This window comes from Cydia splendana, chromosome 1 (assembly GCF_910591565.1).
Source record: "Cydia splendana chromosome 1, ilCydSple1.2, whole genome shotgun sequence".
In the NCBI taxonomy this organism is placed as follows: Eukaryota; Metazoa; Arthropoda; class Insecta; order Lepidoptera; family Tortricidae; genus Cydia; species Cydia splendana.
Genome location: NC_085960.1, coordinates 15,244,160 through 15,268,392, shown reverse-complemented (window position 1 = coordinate 15,268,392; position 24,233 = coordinate 15,244,160). Strand labels below are relative to the sequence as shown.

General features: G+C 34.1%; 2 protein-coding genes across 2 annotated transcripts in view; both read right to left on the bottom strand.

Annotated features, from left to right (window-relative positions):
- The window catches only part of LOC134796358 (defensin-like), a 111,407-nt gene that overhangs the window by 10,953 nt on the left and 76,221 nt on the right, over positions 1–24,233 (bottom strand). The gene's annotated exons all lie outside the window — the stretch shown is intronic.
- The window catches only part of LOC134795624 (homeotic protein proboscipedia-like), a 78,682-nt gene continuing 76,222 nt past the window's right edge, over positions 21,774–24,233 (bottom strand). Inside the window, exon 4 of the mRNA XM_063767527.1 lies at positions 21,774–23,498. Within this exon, the coding sequence (XP_063623597.1) occupies positions 23,070–23,498 (429 nt within the window). The 3' untranslated portion in view covers positions 21,774–23,069. The remainder of the gene's footprint in view (positions 23,499–24,233) is intronic.

Sequence of the window (24,233 nt, the reverse complement as noted above, 5' to 3'; positions counted from 1 at the left end):
TAGGCACCTTTTTAAAGCCAGCCTAACGTTTTCATAGACTTTTCGTCGGTTAGTTATACAAATCTCTGTTTTGTCATTTTGCTTGGACATCCGTTTTCCGCGACCACGACCAGTGTAACCTGTGTCGATACGTTGAAAATAAAGGTAAGTAACAAAATGAATTCGCGATATACCCGATAAAGTTATGTTTTACTATTGAATTATCCCCGTTTATTAATCTAATTATTTAATTATATACGAACCTAAGTAAGAAAGTTAGGTCAACGCCTCCGAGAAAAAAGCGGCGACCCCAGGTCCGGCGCATATTTAGTCCAGCATATTTCGCTAGCTGTTAGCAAAGAGGCAACGCCAGCAGCGTGCTAGGCACATTTACCCTATCAACCCTAGTCTTTAAATTCTATAATATTACTTTTTATATTTGTTATATAAATAAATGATTTTACTTCGAAACCTAATTGATAAGTATATGTTTGATAATAAGGCAGCAGTCGTTGCCGGCGGCGTATTATTGTGGTACCTGACCCGCCATTAGCCGAGCCTAGTGGAGATTTACCGCCATCGCCACCGGGGGCAACAGTCGACGTGCCGTACATTGCTTGCTTACGATCACCGACAAAATGTGCAAGTTATGGAAAATAATATCGAAAATGTTGCAAATATTCTCGGGAATTTCAGGAAAATTTTACAAGAAACGAATGAAACTTCTTAGGTACCGTAAAATGGGGTGAGTAGGGTCAAATTGAAATTCAAACCTCGATAACATTTTATTTTTACATATGAAAACTGAATGGTGTATATGTTACTGTAAAAGCCCGAAGTACGGCAAAACCTAGGTATTACCGGTAAATCCTAGTTTTTACCGATGCCAATCGGTAAAAGCCCGAAATATTAAATCTTACTAGTTTACTTCGGGCTTTTACCAACACCAATATGGTAAATCCTAGGTCTTACCACGGCGACCGGTAAAGTTTGAATCATGCACTGATTCTTGAGATTATTAGATGATAATTTTTAAGAAAAAAAAACCGATTTCTATGGGGCCCGATGAAAGATTATGGTAGATGGTGCACTATGTAGAAAAGGAGGTAAAACCACCCACTTTTCTAGTAGAATTTCGTTTCTGTAAGGCTCGCAGTTCTAACCTAACCTAACCCACTTTTGTTCGGTTCTGTGAGGATCGCAGTTCAAACCTAACCTAACCCACTTAACGGCGCATGCGGTGCGGTGTACGGGGGTTTGAGCGGGAGGGGTTGAGAGTCAGTGCATGATTACAACTTTACCGGTCGCCGTGGTAAGACCTAGGATTTACCATATCGGTGTTGGTAAAAGCCCGAAGTAAACTAGTAAGATTTAACATTTCGGGCTTTTACCGATCGGCATCGGTAAAACCTAGGTTTTACCGGTAAATCCTAGGTTTTGCCGAACTTCGGGCTTTTACAGTGACATATATAATAAGTGTTCCGGACGTTTGTATTTTAGTTTTTATTTTATTTTGGTTAGTTCCATTTCATAACTTTGACGATAAAGAGGATAACCCACCTCACCCCGTAGTGCCTCGTATTTGGGGTGAGAGGGATTCTCATACAAAGCTGATTTTGGAAGATTGTTGGATCGATTTTTTTTATTATGCGTATTACTATAGCTCCATTTTAAATTGGAATACATTATTTTTTAGCAGTAGCCTTAAAATCCCTTCTCACCCCCCTTTCAAACCTTCCCTCCCCATTCATAACCCACCTCTCCCCGCGAAACCTACTCACCCCGTTTTACGGTAAATGAAAAATTTCTATTTTCATATAAAAATATGAGATTGAGAATTATTGTGGAAATTTTGCAATTTTGGAAACATTCCGACGCCACATTCGTAAAACAAAGGAGCAGAAACTTATTGTTTTTTTTTTGCCTGATTTCCGTTAGCTCATTGGGTGGACAATTGGACATTCGGAAGATTGCGGGTGCGGGGCACTTCTTCTGGTTGACACTAGCTCAGAGGGTTTACCGTGAAATACGAAAATTGAAATATATCTTGTACTTATATTCGAGGGATAGGGAGGTAAATAAAGAAATTGCGATCTTCTTTTTTCGCGGTAGGGCCTCACGATCTAGGTATACTTTCAGTCGTCTATTCGAACAATACACGCCATGATTCAGTGAATTGACTAGGAGTGGCACTTATTTGTTAAAGTTTTGATATTGTTGCGATACGACTCGCAGTGCATCTCACTTGGACCACCAAGTGCGAGAGAGATACCTAATGACAATATTGAAGGTGTTCGAGCTTAGAGAATATCGAGATTCACATTCGTGGGTATTAAAACCTGAACAGATTTTAAAATCTTTTAATTTTAGAGCTCTAGTGACTAGTAAAATCAAACCCCGTAATGTATACGGCGCTACCCCTTCCACCGGCCACTAATCGGTGAGGGTCGCTTGATGAAGGTGTGGGCGCGTGATTTCTGTCCCTTGTGTTTATACCCCAAATTAGCCCTTCAAGTTTTCTTACACTTGTTATCGTTAAGGGCGGACTTACTTTTTATCATAATTAGTTAATTAATACATTAATATTTGTTTAATAAACATATTTGTGTATAATCTTTATTTTAGATTTATTACACTTCACTATTTACGAGACATGCGAGGCTTGTAAAATATCTACATGAATATAATATTCTAATATATGTTCCTAGTTTATAGTATATATAGACAATGTATGAACTCGCACTACTACTACTACTAGAAAAATCCTGGATAGTATTTTGAGACCAAATTTAAAGCACGTGTCATAGTTTCTAACATGATTAAGTTAAATAGGTACTTACTACTTAAAGACTAGACAAGAAAATTCAAAATCGCTCTCCTTCTTGATGCGACTGGCAAATCATATTACTTTTTGGCAACCGGGTTTTTTAACCTAACTAGACCCCGCTGACGCATTCTTGACCGGAAGTGAGATATTTGATATTAAATGTCCCTTTTTTTTAGTTTTTCGTAAATAACTCTTAAACGCCACCGCATAGCAAAAAATGTTCTAATACATAAGTAATATCCTTTTAAATATTGATCCTAGAGAAAAGTGTTAAAGATATTTTATGGAGGAAATTTTATGTAGATTATTTATTCATTAAAACCTTTTTAAATTATGATCCTAGGGAAAAGTGTTCTATATGTTTCTTGTAGGAAATGTTATGTTTATTATTCTTTGTATGAGATTTTTTTTTGCTATGAGTCATAATTTACAAATTATTAACACAAAAATAAAAACAAGGGACCTTAGAATTTAATATAATTAAGTTTCCCAAGACTAAGCAAGTTAGGTTAAAAAACGCGGCTGCCAAAAAGTAATATGATTTGCCAGTCGAAATCGATTATTACAAAAATAAGACCAGTCTATTAGGTATTTTACAGGATTTGCCACATGCATTATAGGGGTGTTTACCACAAGTGTAATAACTTATCAATCGAACAACCATTAATTTTACCCGTTTATAAATTTGTAAGTGTATTATTTATAGAAATATTGGCCACTCATTACTTGGATAATGATTTGTCATAAATCGGTATTTTACTAAATTTTTCATCATTAAGCAGGGATCTATTTTTTATTTTATTTGATAACGATTGGAATATAGGTGGAGTTTTCCTCAATTTGAAGGCGCGATATAACATTTAAATTGGTATCTTTTCGAGAGCGTCATATTCCTTCCTAATGTCTTCGCATAAACTGGATAAATGAGGTACTGATGGCAAAACAATGTCTTCCACTTGGTATAGACATTTTTATTTTGAAAAAATAAATCATACCTCTGCATTCCAGAGATATTTAATTAAGTTTAAATACCATAAGGTAAACGTACTAGTGCTCGACATGCTAATGCCCAATAGATGACACCTTGCTGTCACCTCTATTGAGTATTGACAATGACTAAAGTTTCAAGATGACATGTACTGGGGACCGCGTCGAGCACCAGTACGTTTACCTTATATCGTGTATATAAAAATATACTCTTTATAAAATCACATGGAACTTGTAAGAATTGATAAAGTAGGTATTACTCTACTTGTTTCTGTCGCTATTAATAAAAATAAATTGTTTGCAAAATATTTTCCTATTAACGTTGTCCAAGCATTATTAATTCTTTATTCATACTGACAACATAACACTATTTGATATCAACTTCATATTAGTACCTTTGGTACTTCCTATTTTTTGCTAACCATCCTAAAAACTTCCTCAAACCAATTTTTTAAAAATTTAACAGCATGTCATTTGCGAAGATTCTCGGTCCGAGGTGGCGCGGGGTGGGGGCGGGAAAGTAATCAACAATTTAAAATTGAAGCTAATCCGGGACGGCGGTAATCGCAGCGATCGCTCCACGGGAACGAAGGTGTCCAACTGTCTCTGCTGAAGCTTCTATTTTGAATAGGACATAATTCATGGATACCTATGCTAAATGTAAAAGTCGCCATCAGATATATCGGAGCGGCTGAGGTGGTCAAAAAATCTGAACAGGCACTAACGCCTTGACAATAGAGGCATGTTCTGATATTTGTGAGCACTTTGGTCGCTCCAATATATCTGATGGCGACCTATGCCAGCCAAGGATAGTCTAACCAGTTTTTGGATTTGCTACCTATTCGCTTTATTAGAATTGGTTGGTGCTAACAGCTAGCATGCCCTTTTCTATGGAATTTTCACTTTTCACTACGACAAACAGCAAAAACAAAAAATGTTCATACTTAACCCTTTAAGGATGACTCACGTTAGACCGGGCCGTGTCCGGGCCGGAGCTTCCGGCGCCTACATTTCTATGACATGACAGGCGATCACGTGAAGCTTTCCATAGAAAACGATGCGCCGGAATCTCCGTCCCGGACACGGCCCGGTCTAACATGAGTCATCCTTTATGGGGCACAATAAGATAGGTATTATAAGGAAATAGATTACCTTAAAAGTCATCTTTTTGTAATGTTTTAAGCAGGATTTTTAGGACTTTAAGGTGCCGACGAGGCTTGAATTGAGGTTAAGAAATTTTGTCCTTTAAAGGTCTAAATTTGATTTGATGATTGAAACTATTTGAGTTTTCTATGTTACCGAATTAAAATACACTAATGGTATTTGAGTGCATGTTATACTTAGGTCTGTAATATTAAAGGAATAAATCGGCGTGGGATATTCATGTTATCATATATTTGTATGCTTTTTCAATAACCGTCTTAACAATTTCGAGTGAGGCATTCCCTATTTCTCCGCTTTCATGGACACCCTGTCAAGGTGTTTGTTTTTCCCTTAAACTGCAGGACAAATTGAACCGTCTTATCGCTCCATCCTCCTCACACTCAGTTTTACATCGCTATTGAAGTTATACTTGTCTCGTTCTTAATAACGAAGCTAATCCTCGCTTGATGCCGAATTATTTAGCTCATTTATGTAAGAAATTGATGGGAAGAATAAACGGATAAACAGCTAAACGAAGTCGAAGATTCCATTCTACGACAAATGGATCGATTTATATGGAGTCCTACTTCCACATATAATATCTTTCTTACCATTCTTATACAATTCTTTGTCAAAGCGATAAAATTGAGACACAGAAAAGCGAGATGGACCGAAGACGACATTATTTTCATTTGTATTTAATACATTTTCTTTATTAGATCATCTGGATTTAGCTAAGATATCCTTGGATAACTTGTCTTTCCATCTACTTGCAATTGTAAATTCACTGTTTACATGACTTAACTTTCTTGCTTTTCTTGTCTGTGTATGATAAGTTATCATTGATAAGGATCTTGACTGACATTTCGTCATCTTTTTGAGAATTTTTTTTATGCTCAATACAGCATTACCAACCTTAATAACCCGCCAAGCAAGAAATTAAATTTGTGCAATAAAGTTTAAATAAATATAAAAAATAATACATAAGTAGGGTTCTTAATGAAAATTGTTTACTTACAGCCAAGGACCGGAAAACCCCTCTTTACGCTTAATCCTATCAATTCGGTAACCCAATCGATTCGGTTACCGTATCATTCGGTAACCCTATCATACTGTTACCTGATTGTAATGGTAACCTTATTGAAACGGTAACCCTAACCTTTAACCGAGTTAATCTCAAAACCCCATCGCGATAGGGTTTTTGTTAAGGGTTTTTAACAGGTTTTCATTCAGTTATGGTAACCTTTATTATCGGTTGCTTACTGGTTTGCTACATTAATAGTACATTATTGTCGAGGCTCGGAAGTAGCTACTTGCAGGCTGAGGATTCGGTTTAAACGGACGACCTTGGGAGTCCGTTTAATTGAATCCGAAGCCAGCAAGTAGCCTTCCAGCCGAGTCATATATAGTGCTTTTCTCAAAAATGGTGCAAGAAATATAAATATCATAGAAATATTTTACAAAAGCAACGTTCTTAGGTATATATTTTCACAGAAAAAAGTAGAAACAATTGAAAAAATTAGCTTTGCCGCCTTTTTATTTTTTTAATAAAAAAGTAGAAGTGTATTTTTCTGCCGAAAATACGCCAACCTATTTGAGACAGGTAAATAGTCGCGGTACTAATCATCTGTTTGGCTGTTTAATGGGCCTGTGCCTTCATTTGATATGGCCATTTCAACTTTTAAAAAGTTTGGAGCTCGACAAATAATGGAATTTGTATGCAACATTGCAGTCCCAAAATCGAGACTGCAATGTTTTTAACTTTTTAATTTTTGACTGACCATAAACTACGCGCTTCGCGACCTATTTTTTAAACGGCAAAGTCGACTTTGCCGTCCATTTTTGAGAAAAGTAGTTTTAGTGATGTGCCGTCAGAACTAAAAAAAATACTAAAAAAATTGTTTATTTTATTTATTTTATTTATTTTATTTATTTTATTTATTTTATTTATTTTATTTATTTTATTTATTTTATTTATTTTATTTATTTTATTTATTTTATTTATTTTATTTATTTTATTTATTTTATTTATTTTATTTATTTTATTTATTTTATTTATTTTATTTATTTTATTTATTTTATTTATTTTATTTATTTTATTTATTTTATTTATTTTATTTATTTTATTTATTTTATTTATTTTATTTATTTTATTTATTTTATTTATTTTATTTATTTTATTTATTTTATTTATTTTATTTATTTTATTTATTTTATTTATTTTATTTATTTTATTTATTTTATTTATTTTATTTATTTTATTTATTTTATTTATTTTATTTATTTTATTTATTTTATTTATTTTATTTATTTTATTTATTTTATTTATTTTATTTATTTTATTTATTTTATTTATTTTATTTATTTTATTTATTTTATTTATTTTATTTATTTTATTTATTTTATTTATTTTATTTATTTTATTTATTTTATTTATTTTATTTATTTTATTTATTTTATTTATTTTATTTATTTTATTTATTTTATTTATTTTATTTATTTTATTTATTTTATTTATTTTATTTATTTTATTTATTTTATTTATTTTATTTATTTTATTTATTTTATTTATTTTATTTATTTTATTTATTTTATTTATTTTATTTATTTTATTTATTTTATTTATTTTATTTATTTTATTTATTTTATTTATTTTATTTATTTTATTTATTTTATTTATTTTATTTATTTTATTTATTTTATTTATTTTATTTATTTTATTTATTTTATTTATTTTATTTATTTTATTTATTAAACTTATTTTAATTATTTTAGTTATAATATAATAATATTTATAATAAGAACACACCACACAAGTAGGTATAAAGATAAACAAAGGAAAGGCAAAAAAACTTGTTTGTGCTGGAGGCTTCATAGACCGCCCATGCCAACCTCGGTTATTCAATAATAAGTTGAATTTAAGTGTGCGTAAAGATTACAATCGTTTGAACTGGTCAAAAACCTCATAATGAGGTAACTGAATAGACTGGGTTTTTATTTCGGTTACCGGTAACAGAGGTTAACTCGATCTGATACGGTTACCGAATCAAAGTGTTACCTTATTAAGCGGTTACCGTTATGGTAGGGGTTTTTATAAACACCTCTAAAATAACCCTATGAAAAACCCCGGTTAAGGTAACCGGTTCCTGTCCCTGCTTACAGCTCGTTAGATTATCCAGTCAATCCATCATTAAATTTAATGATGAAAGTTACAGATGTTTTGCACCTAATGACGACAGTTCAAGGTTGATGAAGATGTATCTGATTGTGTTTATTTGAATGTTTAATTTAATTCTTAGAATTTAGATTTCAATGAACATCAAAAATAAATTGTTAATGGGTCAAGGTGGTTGAAGTTAATTTTAATGATAACTGACCAGAGATACTTATGTTATGTGTATCAATCAGAGAGTAGGTAGAGTTAGACCAAGAAAAGTATGCAGCGATTTTGATAGCCCTAGCAGTGCAAGTGTTATTTTAAACGTCAAAGATTATTATGAAATTATGATGTATAAAATAACACTTGCACTGCGTGGGCTATATAAACCGCAGACTTTTCTTGGTCTAACTCTACCTACATCTTATTCAGTGCGTTTTATAAAGTAGGTATAATTGTGTATTATTAGTTATGCACATTCATTTCTATTAGCGCTATAACAATAAGAAATTTATTCCAAATAGAATTTGAACACCAGGAACACTGGGTTGCCATTTTATATATTGTATATATGTCAGTATAAATAGGTATATTATGTATATTGTATATTTATTTGTGTACCTATTAGGTTTTGTTGCAATACTAATATAAGTAGTATGTAATACGTGTGTTTGTGTTTAATAGTCTCCATATTTCGCTCCGTGCACTACCTGTTGACTTTTGTTTTGAGTTCTACATTTCCTGCTACCCAAAGGTTGTCTGGAAGAGATCGCTTTTTAGCGATAAGACCGCCTGTTGTTACTGGGTTCTATTTTTCCGTTAAAATTTCTGTGTAGTTTTACATGTATAATATGTAAAATGTATAATTATTGGTACAATAAAGAATATTTACTTATGTAATTTTATGTGATTTTAGACGAGTTGCTTCATGGACCGCTTACGTTTTAGACTATCTGCAAATTTGCCCAAATAATTTTTAGGTGAGTTGTCGCTGTAGACGACCTGCGTCTTTGACCATGTGATACTAACCCTATTTCGTCGGGTGACAAGCAAAAGTCACTAAGTACAATCAAAAAATTAAAGTAACAATGCACTTTATTACACTTGTAACACGGTTTATTGTCCAATAATTTCAATTTCAATAATTTTAATTTGGTGTTAGTTACTGACTTTTGCTTGTCACCCGGCGATTTTAATTATCAAAAACTTCATATAAAAAGTTTAGTAACTCCCTCTTTCGAACGCATATTGAACTGAGTAGTCTACTCGAGTAGTGAATTTATGGAATAGAAAACTACCGTTTCAGCTAGTGCATCCAGTAAGCAATAGATGGCGTTATACGCAAAGTTGTTACTCTGTAAGGGTAGTTCGGATAGTCGTCAGCGTCGTGAATGTTATGATAAATGGTAGGGTGTTTCGCTAGATGTCGCCACATACATACAGTTTTAGCAGACATATGTAACTTCGTATAAGACGAATAAAGTCTAAGGAAAAAACGTGCCTCGGAATTGAAGCAAAAGTCATTCTCGAATAGATGGCGCACACACCTTTAGCGTATCCTCGGCTAGATGGCGTGACGACACCGTTTCATATTTAACAATTTTAACACATAGATATCAGTGAATGAACATGGATCAAAATGATATAAAAATAATAAAATCATTTATCCATATATATGTCGTAGTCAGATCGTATAATCCGCCGTATTACATTACGGCTAGCCGTTATCAAAAACAGGGGCGTTTTGAAATGCGGCGGTTCGACGATTAGCCGGATTGTCATTGCGATACGTTCTTCAATAAGGCGGCCAACGTTTAGCCGCATCGTACTACTATTTTAGATTGTAGAGTGACCAGTTCTTTCGGTCGCCTACGTAACCGGAGTTTGACAATGTTTGCAATTTAATTTATTTTTACCATGGTCCCACCGCACTACATGTGTTTATTTTCCAAAACATTTCCTTCGCAACTTAAATAGACGGAGCCCCGCAAGCGGGGCTCCTATTTCTGGGCGGTTTGCCCTTCGGGCATCTGAAGCTACCTAACGAACCTAACCTACTTACCTACCTACGCTTTTTTCCCCAAAGTGTAATGTTTTCACGGACGTCTCACTAAATCTATAGGTAGGTAGGTTAGGTTCGTTAGGTAGCTTCAGATGCCCGAAGGGCAAACCGCTCAGAAATAGGAGCCCCGCGAAGCGGGGCTCCGTCTAGTTAAGTTGCGAAAGAAATGTTTTTTGAAAAGAAACAGTCCGACGAACTCCAGATTTGATGGACACCCCAGCGTTTGTCAGGCAGCGCCACGGGTGTTAAAAATGGGAACTAAAAACTGTCAAAGCGGCGGCTAATGACTCGCTGTATTACATTACGGCTAGCCGTGTTGAAGAACGTATGGCGCCGAATACATTCCGGCGGATTCTCATTCAGCCGCATTCAATCCGGCTAATCGTTAAACCGCCGCATTTCAAAACGCCCCTGTTTTTGAAAACGGCTAGCCGTAATGTAATACGGCGGATTATACGATCCGACTGCGACATATATACATGTTTTGATAACTCTATACGTTTTCATTTTGAGTTTTAGTCGTGTGTCGATAGATGGCAGTAAATTTACAGTGACTACAAAATTAACAATGACAGGACCCCTCTATACTATCTATTCTTTTTGGTTTTAGTTAACTTGTTTCACCGTATGACAATGTCTCTGTCATCTAGTTAGTATAGTCAGCATCAATAGTAGCGGATGAGACAACGCACCAAAAGTATGTACAACCCTATCTAATATTTTTCAAAAAGATATACTTAAGTACAATTTCTACAGTTCGAGTTAAAAAGTAGCTATTACGTTACAATCAAATTGTTCTACATAGAGAGAGATAGGTAGGTATCTCTTTTTGATAAGGAATTTAGTGAACTATAGTGGAAATTTTCTACGATCACATTTTATTATGATTTCGCGCAGATCGTCCGCACAAGTAGGTATATATGTATTAGTGCGAGCAGGGGCCCATTTCTCGAACGGTATTAGTCTAATATTATTAGTGTGTTACCATGGTAACCGATACGATTTGACAGTTCGTTGACTAATAATATTAGTCTAATACCGTTCGAGAAATAGGGCCCAGGGTCCCATTTTTCGAACGGTATTAGACTATTAGACTAATATATTAGTCCACGAACTGTCAAGTCGTATGGGTTACCATGGCAACACACTAATAATATTAGAGTAATATCGTTCGAGAAATGGGCCCCGGGACGCGCGAATGACAGCTAACTTATATGATTCCAATATCATTCTAATATCGGTTCGAATAAGGCTGTAAGTCCTGCTCCTGCATCGTGTTGTGTTTGTTTTACCTCCGTGAAGCTGTTACATACACCTAGTGATACAGTCTGCAATAATATGTTACACAACGAATCCCGCAAAAATATCTGACACGATATTTGTAGAGCCATATGAGCGTGTCACATATTTTTGTGGCCTTCGAAGGATAAGATATTATTGCAGGTGACTGTACGGGACCGACGTTACTTCGGTTTATAGAAACTTTATTTTGTCTAAGAAATTACAGGAATTTCACTTATAAGACTACTTATAAATAGTTAACTTAAAAATTATAAGTTACACAATAAGCAAGCACTTATGACAATGTTCAATAATACACAGTTGCATTTAGATTTAAACTAATGATTCAAACACAGAATAAACTAAGATTGGACCCTAATGGTCTTAACATAAGCTTTAGATTTAATTGGTTAGTAATTGGTACATGCGAGGGTATCTTTTTTGTTCGACTCATGGCTGCCAGGCTTGTTTACGGGGCCAGTTAAACCAGACCTTTAAGCAGTAGTTAATTATCGGTTATCGTAATGACATTATTTTAATAAATTAATTGATATTTTTATGTTAAATATGTGTTTGTATGTAAGGTAATAAAGTAATTTTATCCTATATATTTTTTTTTATCTTTTCCCATTATTTTTAATATTTAAAGAACATTTGTTTATTTTACGCTTTGTTAATAAAACCAGTGTATATGTATATTTTAATTTTAATTGAGATGAAAATAGGAGTTTTAAGCCTGTTTTTATGCATATATGTATTAATTTTATATTACGTTCTATGTAGGTATTTTTCTTTTTTTTTTATTATTTTAATTATAGTAATTAGTTTAGCTTTTTAGATCTGCAGTTTTTTTTTATCTGTTTATATAAATTAACTATATACAATCGCAGAAGTAGGTAAATCACTTTTATTATTTAATTTTGGCAGGTGTTTTAAATGAAATTAATTTATTAAAGATTTTTTTTTTTACTGGTGATAATTTAGATTAGATGATACTATTAGTGTTATCTGTTATGTGATATTGTTTATAACATGTAATTTTAATTTGCTTTTGAAAGTATTAAATGGTTTGATATCTTTCAGAGTTTTAGGTAGGTTATTATATAATTTAGCACCATCATGCATCAAATTTAGGGTTCCGTATCTGGTTCTAGGGAAACGTAGTGCTAAGTGATCCGCGTTTCTGAGTTTTATTCTTTGGTATTTACTTTTTGTGTTGAAGGTAATTTCCGAATGTATAGTACCGTCTAGTATTTTACGTATTAAAAGACATGTTTTATATACGTGAATTTGTTTTAAGTTCATGAGACCTGTTTTTTGATATAGTGTTTTTGTAGGTGTTAGATAGTCGTAATTGAATAGTATTTTAATAACTTTGTTTTGCGCAATCTGGAGATCTTTGAGATTGGTCATTGCTGCATTGCCCCAGATTTCAGCAAGGTATTCCAGGTGGGGTTTAATTAGGGCATTATAAATATTAATACGAACTTGTTTAGGAAGGCAGTTTGAAATATTGCGCATAGCGGCTGTTAGAGACGTTATTTTAGGTTTTGTTTTAGCTATATGTGCTTTCCACGTGAGTTGACTGTCAAGGATCAAGCCTAGGTACTTTTCGTGGTCTTTCTTTTCTAAAAGTTCGCCATTTATATACAAGTTTAGATTTCCTTCAATTTTTTTATTTTTAGCTGAAAAGATAACATAACACGTCTTAGCGGTGTTAATAGTTAATAAATTACTTTGAAACCAGTTGAAAAGTAGGTCTAGATCTTGCTGTGCCTGTTGGATTATACTGGAGAGCGAGGATCCAAAATAAAACAAACAAGTGTCGTCCGCATATAAGGTTAAATGGCCCTGTAGTCCTGCTTCATGTAAATTATTTACATATATTAAAAAGAGCAAGGGACCTATAATCGAACCTTGTGGTACACCACAATTTATAGGCAGGGGAGAGCTTTCATGCTGACCTAGTTTAACTATTTGATGCCTATTTGTAAGGTAGGACTCGAATATGCTGTATGCCTTGTCTTTTATTCCGATTTGTTTTAATTTATTTAAGAGCAAAGGGTGGCTGACTGTGTCGAATGCCTTTTTCAGGTCGACAAAAACCCCTAATGCAATATTTTTTGAGTCTATATTGTTCTTTAATTTAGTAACAAGGTCTATAGTAGCAGAAGTTGTATTGCTTTTTGGTCGAAAACCGTATTGTCTTTTAAACAAAAATTTAATGGAGTTTAGGTAGTTAAATAGTCTGTCATGAATAATTTTTTCGAAAAGTTTAGAGATTGTCGGTAAGACGGAGATTGGGCGGTAGTTACCAGGCTCCATTTTCGACCCAGACTTGTAAATTGGCGAAACTTTTGCGATCTTGAGGGAGTCTGGAAACTCGCCATTACTGAAGCACGTGTTTATACAATCAGTTAGTTCATTCGCTATTGAATTTTTTATGCATTTCAGGGTCTTTGTATTAATACCGTCCACTCCAGCACTTACGTTTGAGTCTAGGCAAGTAATGATTTTTAATATCTCATCAACTGAAGTTGGTTTTAGTTGTTTTAGCTCATTTTTAGTATTTATATCTAAGGGTACATTATTTATTTGTCTAAATCGAGTTGGAATATCGTTAGATAAGTTAGAGCCAATAGTTGTAAAATATTCATTGAAGCACTCGCAAATTTGTTGTGGTTCTGTAAATATTTTATCTTGATACTGGAGTTTAGGGGGAATGTAATGAGATGTAATTTTGTTTTTGGACAACGCGTTTATGAGGCTCCACATCTTCTTTGGGTCATTTTTGCACTTAGCAAATGCGCTATGGTAATAATTTTTCTTAGTTTTGGTGATGTTGGCTGTTAATTTGTTTCTCTCTTGTATAAATTTTTTGCGTATTTCTTCGTTGTTAGGTTCTTTCTTTAGTTTTCGCCACAGTTCGTCTCTTGTAGTAATCGCCGAGATAATAGTTTGATTAATCCAATCATCCTTGGGAAGGTTCAATATTTTGGTTTTTACAGTCTTCGACCGTTCTATAGCTGTCTTGATGTATTTTTCTAGTTCGGAGTAAGCATGGTCTTTGTTTGTGAGGTTTTGATCCAATGTTATTTTGTGTAGTTTATCATAGTCCACTGCCTCATATTTTATTTTGTTTTTTCGTTTTGGATATCTTTTTAATAGTTCTAAGTATATGTGTTTGTGGTCGGACATTGCTGAGTCTATGATATGGAAATTAAAATGATCTTCTAGTAGATTGGTGTAGACGTGGTCCAGGATCGTCTTGCATGTTGTCGTCTCACGGGTGCAGAATTGTTCTTCGATATTATTCAGGATGCAATAACCGGATTCTTCGACTGTAGAAATATATTGTGTTGTTGTTTGGTCACGTGACAGGAGGTTGATATTAAAGTCGCCAAATACGATCGATCTCTTGTGTAGTTCAAGTTGCTGTTCAAACGTTGTTAAAAATTCGCTAAGATTTGTTCTACCGGGCCTATATACCACTCCAATATTGAGGTTATGTTTTGTTAGTGATACCCATAGATAATTGTTTCCTCCTGAGTATTGTTCAAAAGTCGAGATGTGATCAATGCTGTTGTGGATAAATATTGATACACCACCGCCTATTGTGTCAGTCCTTGTACTAAAGTAATGAGAATATCCTGGTAGTTGTAGTAGTTTGGCTTCATCTTCTGTTTTTATCCAGGTTTCAGTAAGCAAAACTAGGTGTGTTGTTTTCGGAATACTTTTTAGAATACACTGGAGCTCATCAAATTTCCCTGGTGTAACTATGCTTCGCACATTAGCATAGAGGAAGTTAAGGGAAATCGAGTTACAGGATATTTCTTGGTATTTGTCGAGTATATAATAGTTAACTTTGTCGGATTCGATTGATGTGTCGCCGTAGGTATTAGTTGGCGATGAAGTTTGTGGGCCCATTAGTTTTTTGGAGGTTGTTCGATAATCGCTGGGTTACCTTTTATGTATTTAATGACTAAATTTTGTTCACCGTTTTTCTGACGCTGTGATAGTTCATCCCGAAGGCACTTTAAATATTGTTGTTGTTTGTAGGTCTGATCAGCGTAAATTTTTATTCCAGTTTTTATGGTACTCCTTTTACGTAGGATATTTAGGGCAATTTTCTCGGTTTCGAAACACGCTTTGATTGGGCGGTTAGTCTTGTCACCGGTTTGTTTACCAATTCTATAAATTTTCAGCGGCGCGGGGCAGTTCATGTCTACAGACTGAATAATTTTCTGTACTTCGTTTATGTCGTAGTTTATTTTATCAGATTTATTTTCTGCGCTCAGCTCCGGAATACCGATGATAATAATATTTTTCTGCCTTTGCGTCCGATCCTGGAGCTCCGTAAGAACTTGTTCATAGTCTACCAAGTTACATGACTGCGATGAGGATGGCTGTGAGTTTTTTACAATATCCATATCACTTCGGAGACAGTTAATACTGGTTTGGTTTTGAGCACACTGAGTTTTTACCTGGTTTAATTCAATTTTTAGGTTATTTTGTTCTTCAGTCACTTTGTATGTAGATACCCTTATTTCACTTATTTGGTCCTTTATTTCCGCGATATCTTGCTGCATTTTACTCATCAACACGTTTTGGGAAGCGGTGAAAGTATTCAGAAACGATTTCATATCAGCTCTGAGACATTGAATGTCTTCCCGTAATGATAAGTCCGGGTCGGGTTCTTTACGCTTTCTAAACGTTATTTGAGGTTTTTCTGAAGGATCTTCATCTGCTAGTCTTGATAAGTCGGGTTGGGATCCTCCTATGGAATTTTTAGGCGAACGAGGTGTCACACTCATAATTGCACGAGTTTGTATTTTAGTCCGTATTTGTATGCAGTTAAGGCTCAATACACTATTGTTCAGGTAAGAAACCGCATACACCACGATGCTGTCGTCAAGCGAGTTAAGTAGTAAACAACACGGCAACGTATGGTCGTAAGTCCTTATCACTCGCACAGGAATATGAAGACTATTACTATTAGTTTAAGAGTCAGTTTCTATTAGAAGGGGTAATTATTAATATTTTAAATAATAGATGCACTGTGGACACGTCCGGCTCGCTTGCTTACCGCGCGCTAGCTAACTTAGCAAAGGTTTTCTTTCGCCTGGCCTGCAGTATCCTCCTAAGGCCCAAGGTCCTACCTATAGTACTTATTCAGTTCGATGAAATTTAAATCATACTCGATTGGAACAGAGTCGCATTTCTTTTGCTTCGTTCAATTTTCAAACAAAGCCAAAATCAACTCTATTCCCTGCACTAACGGTTCAAACTTCAGTGGCAAATTCTGGATTTTTCATTTGTATGGCTGGGCCTTAGGAGGGTATGGTTTTCACAAGACTTACAGGCCTATTCGGATTTCGAGATAATCACAAGATCTAGAGACGACTTAGAGATCAACTAGATCTACATTAGATATCGACTAGATGTGACTTGGATATCTAAGTCATAACTTGTCGAAATCGTTCTAGAGGACCTCCAGAATCGCGGAAACGTCAAATTTGACATATCTATCTTACAAATATCTTTAAATTATCCATATCGTAACTTGTTGAAGTCTAGTAGAATTCTAATTCATTTTCCGAATCGAGCCGTTGTTGTCTTTAAGGATTGGGAAAAGGAAGGTGAAATGGTTTTATTTAGAAACGAAGTGAAATTATCGAAAACTATTTATTTCTTCACGACTTCACTATTAGCTAGAGCTACCGCACAGAGGACATTCGCTTCCAAAACGCCTAAAATCATATCTTTGTTTCCATTCTCATAATACATAAATATGTAATCAATTTACACTGTTTTGGTCTTACATCGTAATTGTAGAAGGACAAGAAGCGAGCTGTCGCCAAAGCAAACGAAATTCAATCCTTGTAATTTATACATAGGTACGCTACATTAAGTGGTCTTAAAAAAATGCGCATTTCTATTTTCTTAAGATATTCAATAATTATTATATATGACAGTACAGTTTCCACATTGTTTTTTAAAGTAAGCCTTACTTGTTGTTTAACATAAGTAATTAAAATTGAGATATGTACACTTTCTATACTAATATGTATTTAGAGGTAATAATTAAACGTTTCTTCATTCTTGCAATAAGGCAAAACAATAACATTAGGCTGTACTTCATACTTATACAAAGAAAATGAAACCTTACACTACGTCTATAAAGTCGATTATTGCACAAAATTAATACATACATTGGCTCCGAATTTTCATTATTAAATGAATTTCCAAAATAACGACCTTTAACCCTTTACCAGGGAAATATTTTTTCACCTCAGCAGCTCGAACAAGGGTACTTTGCTTCTTAAAAACAGTGAGCAAAATGCGATTTTGCTCACTGAGTCATTTTGTCTCACTCAGTGAGCAAAATCGCATTTTGCTCACTGAGTTGTCTCACTCAGTGAGCAAAATGCGATTTTGCTCACTGAGTGAGACAAAATGACATTCAAGTGACCTTTATAGTCAAATGTCATTTCAACATGCGGGGTCTAATACAAGTTCGATATACTTGGGTTCTATTATCTCTGTCCCTCTAGGTATGTTCTCACTGCTTAGGGTGAAAAATTTTGTGTACTACACGAGATCAAAGTTATTTACATCTCGTGCGCTTTTGAATCCCTTACTACGCTCAAGATTCTAAATTAGATTCACTCGCTACGCTCGTGAATCTATTATAGAATCTTTCGCTTGCACGGGACTCAAAATAAGCACTCGAAGAAATATCAAACTTTGATCTCTTGTTGTACAAATAACTATTCCCACATACGGCACTTCAAAGTTATGTTCTATTTTCAATGAGTAGACTGACATTCAATTGTCACCTTTTTAAACTTTACAAAGGGTTAAATTATTTTGTATTTTAAGCTACGTTGATTGATTTAATAAAATAAGATAAATATTGAAAGTATTAGGTACAAGTATATAATGAATATATAATGAGTTATTATCAGAATAAAAAAAATCTCATAACATTATACAGATAAACTGATTTAGCCTACATTTCAACCCACCAATATGCTTGAATGGAGCCAAAAAGCCTATAGAGTCAGACCAAGCTAAGTTGGCAGCGATTTTGATAGTCCGGACGGTGCAAGTGTTAAGTTAACGTCATAATTTCATAGATTTTTGATGTTTAGACTTCTGGGCTCTCAAAATCGCTGCCAACTTATCTTGGCCTGAGTGTAGGTAGATGTGTCTCACATAATATTTCATTTTCTATCGTCAGGATTTAACTCATAATTTCTAAAAATCAATCCTTTAAAATTGTATTCTTTGGTCTTAACTTACAACACGCAACTAAGGCCAATAACATTGTAATTTTCAATTGAATTCACTTGACCAGTCATTTCAGTACGAAATTACACGAAATTAATGGCAGATTGTCGCGTCTGGTAAACAATTCACAGGATTTTCTTGCATAAGCGTATAGTCATTTACCAGTGTTACCACGATGTATCGCTTTGCAATATATTTAGACTTGAAAATTGAGAAGTATACATTTGACTAAGGTAGGTAATTAAATAAAATTCTAAATAGGTACCCATAGTCTAATAAAACATGGTCTTCTCTTCCCAGAGTGACACAAGCCTATGTCACACTATGATATTTTATATGTAGATGTGTTATACACGTTCCAAAATTGAAGCACTCACCTCGTGTCATGTGTACGAGTTTGTCTCAGTCTGCCTGACGCAAGCGCGAAGGTGTACACCGGTTAATACTTTTCCACAAATAACGTGTATTAAGCAACAAAATGCTGACCTGCGTTATGTTGAAATGCTCAAATAATCCGCGGAAGCGCAAAAAAATTGACGGCGTCACATATCATTGGTAAGTAAAAGCTGAAATAACCCGTTTTTCTTCGGTTTATCTTGAATTAAATAAACCCAGCCGCCATTTTCGCCGGCTGACAGAACGAGATAAGTTTATGTTCTCATCAGCGAGAATGACAAGGACGCACCAACTGCGTACATAGATTATCATAGCAGACGCGTCATGGTAAGTTGCATTCGTTGTTTGGTGCTTGTCGTACAAATAAAAGAAATATACTTAAATTTCAATTTTAATATTGAAGTTTTTTACTGCCATATTATTGTCCGGGTCGCGTCAATTAAGTAAATAGGTATAATGGTATATTGCTGTTTATACAAAGATTACTACAAAATTAGTATTTATTGTCAGGCATTTCATTTTCTCACACAGTAACAATTATTAATAACATAAAATTGTTAGTAAAATAAAGGATTTTGTTGTTATTGAGTTTGCTTTTTGTCAAAATGTTTCTATAGTATAAGAAAAATGATGAATAAAGAGTATAATATAATATATTTTATTTACATAACTAAATATGAAAACTTTTTACTTCGGTAGCGAGTACATTACTACATACAACTGCATTAAAATGATTTGCACCTTCTGTGAAACATCTTAGTCTTTGATATATTTTTTTTCTTAATAAGTTTTACGCTTCGCGCCTTATTCACTGTTTGCCGTCGTGTTATGGTGGTATCACTGATTTACCAAATTCACGCGCAAGTGACAAACACTAGCCGTCTCTTTTTTGGTTAGGTATTCTTTTAATTGTGCCGTCTCTTTTACGCATTTGCGTATGAAGTTGTAAACAAATTGTAACTAATGCTGCCGTGTCGTTGGCAGCATTGGTTGGCATCATTTTTTTCGCTTGATATGTTAGTGTATGGCTTATCTACATATAAAATATCATAGATGTCACAATAACATTGCCACTTTATATAGCGCTATCGCATATTATCATATAGCGCTGTCGCATGATGACGTAGGCTTGTGTCAGTCACGTGACCACGAAAAGACGGGAAGAGAGTACCAGGCGGAGTATATTATTATACCATGTAGGTACCTATATGGGATACATTTTGAGCGCTCGTTTTTCGAGGCGGTGGTTTAATTTTATTATGCCTCGTTACTGAGAGCTACCGCGAACGACGTTCGACGTGTTGCCTCTCTGTCGAACTTGTAAATTCGTACGTAAGTATGACATGAGGCAACACGTTGAACGCGGTTCGCGGTAGACCCTCTGTTGTTGTAAAGCAAAATAAAAAAACAAAACTGTTTATTGTTAATTTAAGTAGGTAGTGAACGCGTATAAACCGTAAACATATTATCTACATATACAATAGTTTTGAAAATAAATCAACAATTACAATCAAATATGTATTGTATGGTGTAGTAGGTAAGTACCATTTTAATAAATATATATTAAAACCTAGACCTCAGTTTTTGATGAACATAGTTAATTTTATTATAACTAATGGTGTACCCTTAATGACCCTTATTTTACCGCCAAATTTTTTGCTCACTTTTGTTATACAGAAAATTATTCATAGAATAATCGAATCACACATTTTCGTCACAATTAATTCTGTTCAATTTCTTCGATTATTCATTTCAAAGAAACATATTTTGTAACTTGATTAAAATTCTGAATATTTATTCAAAGATTTTTAAATAAAAATTTTATTTTATTTAAAAATCTTTGAATAAAGAGTGACTATAGAATTATTATTCATTGAATATTATTTGTGCGACACTACAGTTCACAGAATATTAATTTCAACAATTATTATTTTACTAAATTACCTTTCACGTACTCGTAGTATTCATTGAAATTGCTAAAAAAGGATTTCAGGTTAGTTTAGAGCTGCAACCCCTAAGAAAACGAACCGTTGCTGGAAAAGTGGGTTAGTTTAGGTTAGAACTGCGACCCCCAAGCAAACGAACTGTTGCCAGAAAAATGGGTTAGGTTAGGTTAGAACAGCGACCCCCAAAAAATCGAACTGTTGCCAGACAATTGGATTAGGTTAGGTTAGAACGGCAACCCCTAAAAAACGAATTCCTTCCAGAGAAGCAGATTGCGTTAAATTAACGACTCAATAAATAAAATTCGACTAAATGACTATTCTGTATCTTAAATTTTGGTGAACCGTATTTATAAGAAGTAACTTTTCTACAGATCAATGATTCTGTGAAATGAAAGTACATGAGAACAAATTGTTCTTGAAACAAAACTAATGTTATAATTTTTTTGGTGAGACAAAACTAATCCGAACTAAAATTATTTGAAGTAAATATTCTGTGTAAAGATTATTTTGCGATTTGAAATTACTTGAAAAAAAATCTGTGAAACGAATATCTGCCGAAAAATCGCCGGCAAAATAAAGGTAAACCATAACTAATATGGCTCAGCGACCCAAAGAGCGTCTTGGCCTCTGAGACGAGAGCACACCACTTTTACCGATCCTGCTAATTATCGGCTTGAAGCTGACGCAGATCCGCTTCCACACTGTCTCCCCAGCGGTATCTGGGCCGACCTACCGGGTGGCCACTAGTCGGTCTTCCCAGGTAGGTATATGTACGCCCTCTTATAGTTAATTATGAAAATAATATATACGAGTATGTAAATAATCCCGGTTGCGGACGCAGATAAGCCACTCCACATTTGATTAAAAAAAAACATTTTAAGCGAATTTTTCCTTAAAACAAGTTCTTGCTATGATTATAGCTAGTTTGTGTTTTAAAATAGGCACAAGCTTACATTATTGTTTGCTCGGTGTAGTGATTCCTGTACACATCATTATTTTGAATACGGCAAAAAATCATACATAATGGTAAGTAATTATTAATTTTTAGTCCAGCACTGAGCACAATGAAAATAACACCAATAGGTAATTGTTATTATTTTCCGAAGTCGCCAATCCTAAAAGTAATAAAGGATATCATCGATATTTATTTTAAATTAATTATAATTGCATGAGCCCAACGGTAAATTTCACCTAATTCTTTCTAACGTATCGTATTAGTAAACAATACCTTTATCATATTGCAAATATGTGTGCTTAAAGAAAAAGTTTATTTTCATGTCATTAATCTGGTTTTCACTTATTTTTAAAATGATTTGTAATTGCTTTAAAAGTCCAAAAAATACACTCGCGAAGTAAAAATTACAAAATGCCCGATTAATTTCTCCGTTCAATATCTTCTCATGTTTTTCTCCACCTTATCAGAATTGCAGTAAGCGTGATGTAAAAAACTGATAATGTAACGAAATGATACGTTTTCAGTCCGCAGCTGTTTTGTATTTTTTCCTAAATCATGGGTTTTCCGAAAACGCACGTTGACAGAATGTTAAGGTTGCGGAAAGTTTCCTAAAAGTTGAAAAGTTCTCAGAAATTTTCAAAATATTTCACAAGTAATAAAAGAAAGTTTCATTTTGTAAATGGAAAACATCGTTAGGTACCAATACAAAAATAAGAGAAGTTTCCGAACAATTTTTATGTGGAAATAATTCGCCATTTTTGTAATTTTCCAGCGGAAAATATCAGTATACCTATGATAGGTTCAAATATAATAAAAGCCTTCCTCCTTCCTTTTGTAGCAATTAATATAATCTAAAAGGATTTGACCAAAGTAGCAACACCCATTATTAAACTTAAAACTATTGTGAGCACTCCAACGAAAATATAACAGTTTAAAATGAGATGCCACAGCGATTATTTTGACAGTATTTTTTTCAATGCGATTCTCAATGATTAGCACCTCAAAATTCGAAAATGATTCGACTGTAGTACCTATTTAAAATTTCACATTTCTACGTCTCTACTATCAAATTTAATTTCTTTTACTTCTTCAGGGTTAAAACTCTTAACTGAGACCTTTCCTATCTCGGAAATATCCGTACTTGATAACTTATTAGTAATCTTAGTGATAGATATCCTACTTTCTATGTCATTAGCATCACAAATGCTTTCTAATATTACACCTTTTTCAACTTTCCTCGGTTTTGGCACAACACTTTGGGTGACTGGCTTAGTACCCCTTAATTTTTCCGTGAGTATCTTATTGCAGTTCTTTTTGGACATATCTATAGCTAAAGGGTCTTCTTTTAGTTCTTTTGAGTCTTCTTTTTTATCTTCGGGCTTGTTCTGCTGTTTGAATTCTGCTACTTCTGCGTTCGTGATATTGTCTTTTTTCTTCCATTTCGTTCTTCTGTTCTGGAACCATATTTTTACCTGGAATTGAAAAAAGGAGTCTATCAGATCAAACGAATGATAATCAAAAGATACTTTTTAAGCTTACGATGCATATTTAAATATCTAATATATCGCTTAGTCGTACTAAATAGTAGAGAGTGGAAAAACAACAACAATCGAAAATGAGGGAATACAAAATAAATATAGTGTCTTTATTGTTTTGAGTTTTAGTCAGAAAGTTCCGGTATCTGTTAATTATTTATTTCCACAATAATTGTAACTAAACTGAGAATTGAATGAGCTGGAAATTGACATACTTGTCGCAACGATCGCAACCATTCGAAAGCAATAACCGAAAATGTATCCACTGTTTAGAGAGTAGTGATATCACGCATACATACGCGTTAACAAACAGTTAATTACGACCTGATCGATCCGCGCCCCGGGGACGCAGGCATGGACCGCCACAGATCGAGCTATCGATATCGATGCTTCCTTGATAATTAATGAGAACGGCTAAGATGCTGATCAACTTATCGATATCGAAGTTATGGAAACAAGGAAAATGGTTGTTTTCGATGAAGCTATCAATATAGACGTTTTCTCGATAATTATTTAATTGTAACTTCATAAGAATCAGTTGAGGATTGCGACCTGGAGAGGAGAACATCCGGACATACGAAAGCATTTTTGCCCAAGCTGAAACGTAGACCTTTCCTAACGCTCGGTCAATCAGAATCGTGCTCTAAGGCTGTTGCTCTAAATATCTATCGA